At 37.6% G+C, this 12,529-nt stretch overlaps 1 protein-coding gene across 2 annotated transcripts in view; it reads right to left on the bottom strand.

The window, feature by feature from the left end:
- Positions 1 to 5,838: 5,838 nt before the first annotated feature.
- SLC35F5 (solute carrier family 35 member F5) overlaps positions 5,839 to 12,529 on the bottom strand; it is a 37,473-nt gene continuing 30,782 nt past the window's right edge. For both annotated transcript variants that reach the window (XM_029934684.1, XM_029934683.1), the window contains exons 14-16: positions 9,391 to 9,545; positions 8,765 to 8,858; positions 5,839 to 6,676 (exon numbers count right to left, since the gene is read on the bottom strand). In XM_029934684.1, the coding sequence (XP_029790544.1) occupies positions 8,783 to 8,858; positions 9,391 to 9,545 (231 nt within the window). In that variant the 3' untranslated portion in view covers positions 5,839 to 6,676; positions 8,765 to 8,782. The remainder of the gene's footprint in view (positions 6,677 to 8,764; positions 8,859 to 9,390; positions 9,546 to 12,529) is intronic.

Consider the following 12,529-nt stretch of genomic DNA (forward strand, 5'->3'; position numbering starts at 1 on the left):
TTCAAAAATAGGTATTTCAAATGTACTTGCAGTATCCATCGTGTGGGGAAAACCCTCCCAACCCATGCCGCCCCTGGGGCTCACCCTGCAGACACCCAGCAGTCAGTTGTTTAAGGAGACCATTCTGGATGGATGCAAATGCTTTATTCAAGTTCCAGTTAGTTACACAAGCTTTTTATTCTATGTATTCATCTCCGTATTTACGGTATAGCAGATTAAGATGGTGGGGGGAAGGCAAAAAAAAACCCCTGGCTGTCTGTGAATATTTTAACAAGAAGGACTTAAAAGATGAAAAATCCAGCAGTACTTTAGCCTGGTATTATTAGCATCCCAATTTTTAAGATTAAAAATTCACAATACTGAGTACACTAGTGACTACTTTTAAATAAAACACTGAACAATTTCGTGCTATAAAAATCATGTGCTCACAATTTTAGCTTGCATTTGTTTCGCAGATTATTTAATGCTGTCTAGAAGCCACGCAGGTAATGAAAACTACATATTTTGAACAGGCGTTATTGGAGGCAATGTAGTGAGACTCTAATAAGGCCAGTCACTTAGAAAAGTTGGCGCATTTATCTGATATACTCAGGCTCCATAAAACAGTCAGGGATGCAGACTGTGCTGGAATTTAACTTCTGCGGTGGTGTTTATAAATCTGACTGAAAGCTTTTTAGAGTCCAGATGCTAAGCCCTAACAAAAGCAAAACAGAACTACGGTCTAAGCAGGATTACTGCTATTACTACTCTCTCAAGCACCACACACACTAGAGTGTTTGGCATTCTCTCTTGACCTAGAGAACTTTCCGAATCACAGGATTTGGGAGCTGGGAGGAACTAAGAGGGCACTGATGTCGCTCTTCAGTGTCCACTTGAGAATAGTGATGGGGCACTAAGCAAGGAAGTCGGCATTTATCAAGCACCCAGGCACAAAGGGCCGGGCACTTCTGATTTCACTGTTTTATTTTAGATTAAATAATTTCCCCCAAATCAGATTGCTAATGGGGAACAGGAAAAACCCAACTTCGAAATGCCTTTTCCTCAGGGTATCTACAAAGTGTGGTCTTGGGACCAGTACCAGGGTATTCCTAGAAACTTGTTAGAAATTCAAATTCCCAGGCCTGCTCCCAGCCCTACTGGATGGGCCCTGGGGTGGGGGGGCGTCCAGCAAGCCCTGCAGGTGGTGCTGATGACACACAGTGAGAGCCTCTGCTCTCTAGCATTTCTGCTCTTGTAAGCTTTCCTTGGAGCACACACATTAGAGTATAATCTTACACTAAGTACACATACAAAATGTATTACTATACTTTACACCAGAATAAGCCAAGGATAGCCCACAACACAGTTTGGTTTTGATGTTACACGGTTTAACGGACACTGATTTCTTTTCCTAAAAAAAAAAAAAAAAGTGAAAGCTATTCCAATTAAGCATATACTGGCAGTAAGATTCTAAAAAACTGTTTTCACCTTGTGTCAAAAAATAAGATTCTTGAAACAAATCTGCCTGCCTTTCAAGTACCTGCTGAAATTAATAAGTACTCTTCCCTGACTGATCTTATTTAATTACTTGCTCTAATTAAAACTAGATATAGAAAAGCCAAGTAAAGGGGTGCCTGGGTGGCTCAGTTGGTTAAGTGTCCAACTCTTGATCTTGGTTCAGGTCATGATCTCACAACTTTGGAGATGGAGCCTATCAGGCTGCTCAGAGCCTGCATGTATTCTTTTTCTCCCCCTCTCTCTTTCTCTGCCCGCCTCCTGCTAGCGTAATCTCTCTCTCAAAATAAACACTTAAGGAAAAAAAAAGCAAAGAAATACTAAAGGGTTAGTATATAGGATCTAATTAAAGTTAATAAAAGTAGCTCTTAAGAATGAAACAATATGTAAAATTAAAAACTGAAAAGTTCATGAAGTGCCTTGTTAAAATTTTCACTTTGGGGCACCTGGTGGTTCAGTTGGTTAAGCGTCTGACTTCAGGTTATGATCTCACAGTCCGTGAGTTCGAGACCTCTGTGCTGACAGCTCAGAGCCTGGACCCTGTTTCAGATTCTGTGTCTCCCTCTCTCTCTGCCCCTCCCCCACTGACTCTCTGTCTCTCAAAATAAAATAAAGACATTAAAAAAAAGTTTCACTTCAAAAGTTCCAATTTGGAAATATTTCTTTTCCAACTTTGAAATATCATGAAGGGAGTATCTTCATCTGAGTACTTCTCCACTGCAAATTCCCAACTCAAAAATAAATTCACATTCATCTTACCAAAAATTCAACATGTTCTCATTGGATATTTTAGCGTTTCAGCAAATATGCCTAACCAGAGTATTAGTTTCCCTAAGTAACTTTTCCTTAAATATATGTCAATGATTTCATTGACTGAGATTCTAATAACATGTTGCACATGAGAAATTTTATCAGAAAGTGTTGTTTTAAATGCAATGACCTTAAGATGGTGCTTAATTTTTAAAATATATAAACCACAATTTTTCTATATAACCAAAAATAAGAATGAAAATAAGATGACATAAATGAGAGTTAAAGTTAAAATAACCATTTCAATTATCATGCAATCATTATGTCTAAGAGCAAGGCAGAAAAGCTTTATGCCAATATAACAGTAAATTCCCAGGTCATTATTTGCTTCTAATTTATAATGAACTCACCTCTCTCCCCAGCTTATTAAGATTTAAAGGGCTATTACCTGTGTACATACAGTAGGTGAACTACAAAACAAAATTTTTGTAGAGACAAGTACAGCTGATAATATTAAAATAAGGAAATCGGGGAGCAGTGTAAAAATTGCATGCCTATGTAAAAAATATATCTCAATTTATCTAAATGAAATTTTTAGCACATGACAGACATACTAAAATAGAACCCTAACTTCAAATTCTGTAAGCTGAAAATTTCATATTAGCCACATCACCATTATAAAATAGAAAATAAATCTGCAGATGTCACATTTACTATTTATCTATTTCTATGAATTCTTCCTAAAATATTATTCCATAACAAAGAATATTTAAAAAGGAAAGTAGGAAGAAATGAAGGATTATAAAAACTAGAATTGCTTAAAATAAAAATAACATTTCATTTATTTGCTAATATGATTCGTGAAAAAATATTTTCTAATTAATTCCTACTTTATTCTTCTTTCCAGATACTTTGTTTCTTCGTGCTCTGCACGAATGACCATAATGGGATATTAGCATTCTTCCTGCAACAAGGCTATATTCCTTTGAGCACGTTAACATTTAACCTTGTGAGCTCACTTCTATAGAAACAATAAACTTTATTCATCAGCTACACGAGGAAAATCAGTTTGAGAAGGAATTAACTAAGTGAGGCCAATAGAAGCTTATATATCAATTTCTTAAAAGATAAAACTTATTGAAATAAAGTATGGTATATTACATATACCTAATGGCCTCTATGAGCTCCAAAAAGCATTTATTGAAGCACTTGTAAGACTGATTCATTTTTCAGTTTCGTTTCAGTACAGAGTCTATGTTCATCAAACATAAGGTCATAATTTGAAACATTCAATAGTGGGATTTAAATTACATGTGGGGGGGGGGGCGCCTGGGTGGATCAGTCAGTTAAGCGTCTGACTTCTGCTCAGGTCACGATCTCAGTTTGTGGGTTCGAGCCCTGCGCAGGGCTCTGTGCTGACAGCTCAAGAGCCTGGAGCCTGCTTCAGATTCTGTGTCCCTCTCTCTCTCTGACCCTCCCCTGCTCATGCTGTCTCTCTCTCAAAAATAAACAAAACATTAAAAACTTAAAAAAAATAAATTACATATAGGAAGAAGAGTAGAAGACTGAAAGAAGGAATCAGAAATCCCTATTTTGTGAATTTTAAAAAATTTTTCTTATTTTAGAGAGAGAGTGTGTGTGTGTGAGTAGGGGAGGGGCAGAGGAAGACAGAGAGAGAAAGAGAGAGAGAGAAAGAGAGAGAAAGAGAATCTCAAGAAAGCTCCACTCTCAGTGCAGAGCCTGTGACGTGGGGTTTGATCCTACAAACCTTAAGATAATGACCTGAGCCAAAATCGAGAGTCGGACATTCAACCAACTAGGCCATCCAGGAGTACCCCGCGCCCCATGCCGTCTTTAGATTAAGAAAAATATAACTGCGGGCCTGGGCTGCTCTAACAGAGGAAGGGCAGGAGCAGTTACTGGAATGTATCCCTCCCAACACTTGCAAAGGCCTGCAATGTGGCTGCTGTGATCCGGGGGCCTTGATACCTACATGTCTGAGAAATCACAGAATGGAAGTTATCCACAACTTTATTTCTTGAGAAGACGAACCCTGAACTACAAAGGTGCAGAAAGGAAGTTCTCAATTGCTCACATGCATGGCTGCAGTATTCAAATAAAAAAAATCATTCAGACACAACCTGAGAGAAAAGTAGATGAGCGAAGCAGCAATAATTTGTACTTTCAGTTAACTGATTTAACGATGGTTCCTTCTTAAAAGGTTGTTCTTAGATTAAAAGAAAAACAAAAGCAAACCCCAAAAAAAACCCCAGAACAGTAGCCCAGTGGAAGAAGTCTATCCCGCATTCCAACTAAGGCTTATTACTGAGTCCGAGTGACAACATATCTGTAAGACATATGAACACAGAGCACACGAAAAACCAAAAAATTCTAAGTTCGACCTCATTTCCTACCATTTTTACAGAGTAATTTAAAAGTTGAATTCTGCCTTCACTGTTCTGACAATTTTATCCTGTAGTTTGCTGAAAATATTGGTGACCAAACAAACAAAAAAAAACAGAAAGTAAAGGTATCTAGATAATAAACCTCAACTGAAATTAGTTTGAGCAACTGAAATGTTACTTCATTAAGTTCTTTTTAAGAAAAAATCCTTAGGGGGAGCCTGGCTGGCTCAGTCAGTAAAGCATCCAGCTCTTGATGTTAGGGTCATGAGTTCAAGCCCAATGTTGAGCATGGACCTACTTTAAAGAAAAGGGGGGGCAGGCTCAGTTGGTTGAGCACCCAACTTTGGCTGCCTCAGGTCATGATCTCATAGTTCGTGAGTTTGAGTCCTGCCATCAGGCTCACTGCTTCTCAGCCTGTCAGCACAGAGCCCACTTAGGATCCCCTGTCCCTCTCTCTCTGCCCTCCCCCACTGCGGTTTCCCAAAACTAAATATTTTTTTAAAAAATTCATCCTAAGTGCATATTCTTTACAATGCCTTTACCGTGGGTCACGGTAACAAAATCACTATTAAGTTTAGCTTTACAAGAATTATTGGTGGACCAAATAGAAGAACAGCTATTTGTTTTTTTAAATTTACTGTTATAAACAAACAATCTTTTAAATTAATATAAAAGATCTCAGGACAAGCAAAAAGATGACTAAATTCCATTTTAGACTTATGGTAAAACCAAAACAACTTTAAAAATGTGAACAACACAAACTGAAGTTGAAGTCTGCAAAGAGACTTTTAAAAATCAGATCTGTTAAGAAATTTTGAAGAGAAATGAACTATTCTCACAAAATTTGAAAAGGAAATGGGTGATTCATCAAAAGTCTAGATGAATCCTCAGACACATGTGCACCCACGGCTGTGCGCAGTGAGCAGAGGCAGCTGCAAAGTACATGTAAAAGTCATGGTTAAGAGTTGTAATTAGGAGTATTTTACATTTAACTTATGCTTGGTAGAGGAACAAAGAAAAATTCAAATGGAATTTTTTTAGTAGAATGTCTTTCACCTTCCTTGTTACTTTTACCATTAAACATTTATTTAGGATAACTAGAATTATTTAAGAGACCTCCAGTTCTAGAGTAATTTGGCACATGTGTGAAAAAAATCAGAAACCAATTCATAGATCTATAACACGCAAATACATATATATAAACATTTTATTTTAATAATACTCTTTATCACTTCAATTCAAATCATTCCATTATGAAAATGTCTTAATTGAAGAGAGAATATTTCCTCAAAACTCTAAATTAAGCAGAGCTTTATCAATTAAATTTACAGCAATACAGCTTTAGAAATACATAATTCTTCATTTTACAATAATACTTCCCCTTTAAAAATTTGTCATAGTTTGTCACAGATTTAAAATACAAGGCACCTAATGCTATGAGAAGATAATACAGCGTATGTAGTGTGAGTGAACCAGATTTTTCTCAGACATTGATTCTCTTTAAAGTCCCACTAAATCTGCATGGATACACTTGCATAAAATTAAACATTTTTTCTGTGTTGTTAATTTGCAATGTTCTACGAAACTTAAAAATATAATCTGTGCCTATTATAGGCAGCTTATTTTATCATTTTATCTGTAAGAAACACTGATCTATATACTTCTTGAAAACATTTTCATAATATAGTCCAGCATTTAACAAATAATGTGAAAATAAAGTCTTCAGAACATTAGAATTTTATTCTTTGATTAGTTCAAATTATTTCGTCAGCTCAACTCCTTGAGATGTGTAAGGCAGGTTGGTCTTTTAGAGGGACTATGGATTGGAACTTCCTATAACTGTGGTGATATGTACACAGCTACATAGCAAAGTACTTCATTATGAAATGAAGAAAACAGATATGAGGAAAATATATTTTAGAGTTCCAAAGAACTGAAACTGTTATTTTTCAGACTAGGCACTGAAACATTTTCTACAAAAACTTGCCAGGGATTGTCTTTCCGCTGCATAATGTTCCATTATCAAGCTAAAAATAAAAATAAACACAAAATCATCATTAGATTACAACTGTCATAGCTTTAATTTTCTGTAGTTCATACTGTAAAAAGCAAATTATCTTAACATTGAAATGTATAACAAACACAATTTATACATTTAACAACCGGATACTGGAACTGGAGGTGAGTACTAAAAACGCACAGAAATGAGTTCTACAACACTGCTTACAGATCCTGTGGTGACAGTTTTACTCCTGCCACACCTGTCCTTCACACTCTGCCCAAGTCCATCCTCACTATCTCCCCCTTCCCCAGTTCTCACTCACAAATATCCCGAGTCCTTGCCTGGCCGGGGTGGGCATGAGTGTGAACATGGGAATAACACACGCATAGTAGGGAGAGAGTGCATATGGTACAGCACTACCAAGCTTTAAAGAATAACTATATGTACTTTTTTAAAATTTAAAGATGGTAAGCAAACATATTTAGCTCCACTGTTGCCAAAACCTCAGTAAAAAGACAAGGGATTTTTCTTAAGGAAAAAAACCACATGGACAAAGGGAAGAGCAGAGATTAGAAAACAACAGTTCATCAGGTATCTCTAAAAGGGGGAGTGAAAAAACAACTCAAACCAGAAAGACTGGCACAGTTTATAGCAATAGCAGTTAGACATTCAAATGCCCTGCCTTACATTTTACAGCTGGTTAAGGGCCTCTTCCCTATCCTGGGAGAAGACGGGAGGTGTATTCTCTAAAAGGTGTAACAGAGCGTCTCTGGACTGGGGAAATGACAGACACAACCCACCACGACTCAGGTAGAACTAACATTTACATCATCACGACCATGTGAACACTGCTTACAGACCTACCCAAAATTACACAGTAACTGCACAGGGATGAGCTGGGAGCGCAGGCAAATGGGGCGGGGATGGGGAGGACGGAACTCAAATGTAATCTATCCTCATCTACCAAAGTAGGAACATCCACTGAAGATGCTTAAAACGAAGAAATCAAGAAACAGAAGTAGAAGCATGGTACTGAAAGAGTGTGTGAGGCGGAAGGGGGTGGGGCATGGTCGAACAACTGATGAGTTTAAAGTGACTCCCGGGAGTGGGACCAAAGTGAAAGGTGGGCAGGGTAGGGCATCTCCAACTCTCTCAACTATGTGCACATGTAACCACTGTAACAGTAAAAGCGGGACCACAAAATGACCAAAGAAAACCACGACACCAAGTCACTGAGCCCCAGGTTAGAGGTGGGTCTGCCTCGAAGACGAGGGCACTCAAGCTTCAAAGGCCAGTCTGAGTGCAAGGAGATGACAGGAGTTGTTCAACATTCTGGGTGAGGAGGGGAAGCCCAGCTGAGTCAGGAAACGTTTCAGTACAAACTGCCTCAAGAAGAAAGGGGCCGGACTCTCCAGAATTTCAGTAATTTACTGCGATCTCTCATTCTAAATAAATACATAACCACTTGTACACCTACCAAAAATATGTATTAGATGTATTTCAAGCATTCATTCAGCACAAGATAAAACACAATGTACTCATTTGTCTTGCCAGAAATATAAAAGACAGTATTTCTTAAAATTTTTAAAAAGGGGGGGAAATGTTCAAGAAACATTAAGTGAAAAAGCACAGTCAGAGAATCATGACATACACTATGCTAGTTGAGGAAAACACACACAGACATAGAAAAGACTGGAAATACACCAAATTAATATATTTTTTCTTACTTTTATACAAGGGGAAAAATATTTTTCTAAAGTGTATTATTTAATAAAATTATGATCCTTAGCATGAATAAAAGTAATAGTTGAACTTGAGATCACTTAATCTGAGTCAGGCACTACTGTACATACTTTAAATCTTACCAAGTACTTAAGACTCCCAAAAATCTTATGAGAGAGGAGGGATTATGGCAACCCCATTTCACAAATAGAAAACTGAAGCACAGACAGGTTAAGAACCTTGTACAAGGTCACACAGCTAGTGCACGAGAAGCTAGAATTGGAACCCAGGCAGTCTGGCTCCAGAGTGTGACTCCCTTACCCTCTAGACAGTATTTGAGATTACAGGAATCAAGACCCTTATTCGGCACTAATACAGCTGACATACAAACCTGGACTACAGACAACAGCTAACTAGCTCCGTCCTCCTGAGAAACACCGTGCATAGGAATGAGACTCTCGCACTGTTCACTGTCTTCTGGAACCCTTAAAAAAATTGTTTTTAAGACAATAGTTAAGGAAAGCTGTAGAACTGAAAAGAGCCCTTAAGATTATCTATTTCACTAGCTGAAGCTGTAAGGTCAAAGCCAAGACTGAAGCAAGAATTCCCAACAAACTGCCCCAAGTTCTTTTTATAGTAGGATGTAAAAATCTTTCTCTCTTAAAAAAGAAAGAAATTTGAAGTGGTGTTATCATATTTTATTATATATATTTTATTATAAATTTTGTTCACACCAATGAAGGTTTTCTACATTTAAATTCATCACAGCAAAACAGTAAGCACTTTGGTTTTATCTGTAAATGAAAACATTTTTTTAAAGTAGTAGTGAAGAAACTATCTTATCGCCCAAAGGATCTAAACAACTTATTTTAATTTTATGTGGTAAATTACATATATACATTATAATCTTTCAATAATTCTTCACAAAATGTCTACAAATTAGTCCAGCATAATATGATTTCCAGATTAATCAGCAAGGATTAGATTTTTAAAACCTTATATTAGAACCAAATATACCTCTGAATACGATGTTTTCTGCATATAAAGGCAAAAATTCTTCTGATTCCGACCATCACAGGATCCCAATTATTATAATGGCATAGGAGAGTTACAATAAAAAATGAAAAAAATACAGGGATCGCGCCTGCAAAAAATAACCAAGAAAACTGCACCTAAAAATAAAAAGACAGAAAACAAAAACAATCCACCATCATCACTTAGACAATTTTCTTCTTTAAAGTAAGTTTTCCATTTATGAAAACTTGCAGGAATAAGTCAAAATACCAAGAAGATAATAGTTAGCACTGACAACATATTAAGTATATTATTAAATATGAGGATTCAGAACTTCAACACATGATTCCACTTGCTTAAATTACCAACAAAAATATGCCTTGCTTGGGAAATGGCCTAAAGGAAAGCCAGAAGGTGTGCTTTCCATGTATTAGGGAGAGCACATCTGAGAGCAGAATTATAAAACATTTAGCTTTGTCTTCCACAACACAACACCCATTTTTTCTGTACTGATTACTGCCAATCCTCAAGTAGATCCTCCTCCCTTCAGTTTTGAAGTCATCTTCAAAAATTCATATTTTTATTTATTTTTACTTTTTTATTTTGCAGAGAGAGAGAGGTAGTGCAAGCAGGGTAGGGTGGCAGAGGGAGAAAGAGAGAAAATCCTAAGCAGAATCCACGCTCAGCATGGAGCCTGATGTGGAGATCAATCCCATGACCCTGGGATCATGACCTGAGCTGAAATCAAGAGTTGGACACTCAACCAACTAACCTAGCCAGGCGTCCCAAAATCTCACATTTTAAAAAACTCTGCTATAACATGCTGTGATACACTGTGGACTCTGTTACGGTTCCTTCCTGAAGACAGCACAAAAACAAACTCTTAAGTGCAACTTGTGAAAACCTTCTATTAACAATTTGCAACAAATTCTAATCCTGATTCTTAAAATAATTTGATTATGTAATAACAAATGAAAAACTTTTAAAAGGAAATCACAGCTTAAGTAAAACAAAGACGACAACAGGAATACTTTTACGAAGAAACATGAGCCAGAGAAGACTAGCAGGAAGCAGAGCCCCGGAGTGAAGAGCCCATCAGACATCATCAAGGTTGGGGCTCCAATCCATCATTTTATCAGGGATGTCCAGAAAAGTAAACATAAAGAGATGCCATAAAGTGAAGAAAAATCTTTCCTTCCCTTCGTTAGTTTACCTTTACCATCTAGATTCAACTAAGAATCAAAAACAATTGTCAAAGAAGGCTGCACTGATGGAGACTTAGCTGCAACCCAGTGGTGTGATTTGCTTTCAAAATACTGATAAGGGGCACCTGGGTGGCTCAGTCGGTTAAGCGTCTGGCTTCGGCTCAGGTCATGATCTCACAGTTCGTGGGTTCGAGCCTCGTGTCAGGCTCTGTGCTGACAGCTCAGAGCCTAGAGCCTGCTTTAGATTCTGTGTCTCCCACTCTCTCTGACCCTCCCCTACTTGCACTGTCTCTGTCTCTCAAAAAAAAAAAAAACAAAAAATACTGAAGATAGTAACTCCTATCTTTAAAATAGGAAAGAAAAATTGTGTTGTTTTCTGTAAGTATTTAAAAAAAAAAAAGGCTTAGAACCATACCCAAGACTCCCTCTGGTGGGAAATATATACTACTCTAGTTCACAGCACCATTAGTCAGAATAAAGGGGTTTTGTGAGAATATTTTTTATGAGTGACTCATAATGCATAATGCAAGAATAATCACTGACAACTTTTAACACGCATGTCCTGCTTGTAGACACACACACAGGCTGGCAGCCTAAGAGCACCCAGGGAAGAGCAGTCAGTGAGAGAAACTAAAAAGCCTTCACAGTTATCAAATTATTGGCATAACATATTCTTGGAATACTTACCAGAATATTTATAAACTAGAAAAGCCACAATGTATTTAAGTGATCCAAGACCCGAAAAAGTATGAAAACTTATGACTAATGAAAGTTAAAAATGTAGATATAGTAGATAAGAGTGATTTCATGAATATTCAACTAAAACCCTATTTTATAACTGAGTAAAAGTAAACTTTGTAAAGGTGGGTAAAACCCTAGTTGACTTTTAAAGGCAAAGTTCACCTTTAACAATGAGTTATTTATGTGTTGCCACATAATAAAAAACCTCTAATTTGGTTTCCAACAAGCTATGAAGACAATATTTTATTTATTTTTTATTATACTTTGTCAAGTTGGTTTCCATATAACACCCAGTGCTCTTCCCCACAAGTGCCCTCCTCCATGACCATTACCCCCTTACCCCCTCCCCCCCTTCAGCCCTCAGTTTGTTTTCAGTATCAAGAGTCTCATGATTTGCCTCCCTCACTCTCTCTCATTCTTTTTCCCCTTTTCCCCTCCCTATGGTCCTCTGTTAGGTTTCTCCTGTTAGACCTATGAGTGAAAACTATGGTATCTTTCTCTGCCTGAGTTACTTCGCTTAGCATGACACCCTCGAGGTCCATTCTTTCTCACTGCCATGTAGTATTCCATTGTATATATAAACCACAGCTTCTTGATCCATTCATCTATTGATGGACATTAAGGCTCTTTCCATGATTTGGCTATTGTTGAAAGTGCTGTTATGAACATTGGGGTACATGAGCCCCTGTGAAGACACTGAGAAGTGCCTGGGTAACTCAGTCAGTTGAGCATCTGACTTCAGCTCAGGTCATGATCTCTCGGTTCCTGAGTTCCAGCCCCTTGTTGGGCTCTGTACTGACAACTCAGAGCCTGGAGCCTGCTTTAGATTCTGTGTCTCCCTCCCTCTCTGCTCCTCCCCTGCTCTCTCTCACAAAAATAAGTAACATTAAAATATTAAAAATAGGGGCGCCTGGTGGCTGAGTCAGTTAAGCGTCCAGCTTTGGCTCAGATCATGATCTCACAGTTTGTGGGTTCGAGCCCCACATCGAGCTCTGTGCTGACAGCTAACTCAGAGCCTGGAGCCTGCTTCAGATTCTGTATCTCTCTCTTTCTCTGACCCTCCCCTGCTCACACTGTCTCTCTCTCTCAAAAATAAAAAATAAAACATAAAATTTTTAAAAATTAAAAATAAATAAAATAAAATGAAGACAATGACCAAAAAATGGCCTACATTACTGTCTCAAGCCTGAAAATGT

This window comes from Suricata suricatta, chromosome 3, assembly GCF_006229205.1.
Source record: "Suricata suricatta isolate VVHF042 chromosome 3, meerkat_22Aug2017_6uvM2_HiC, whole genome shotgun sequence".
Taxonomy (NCBI): Eukaryota; Metazoa; Chordata; class Mammalia; order Carnivora; family Herpestidae; genus Suricata; species Suricata suricatta.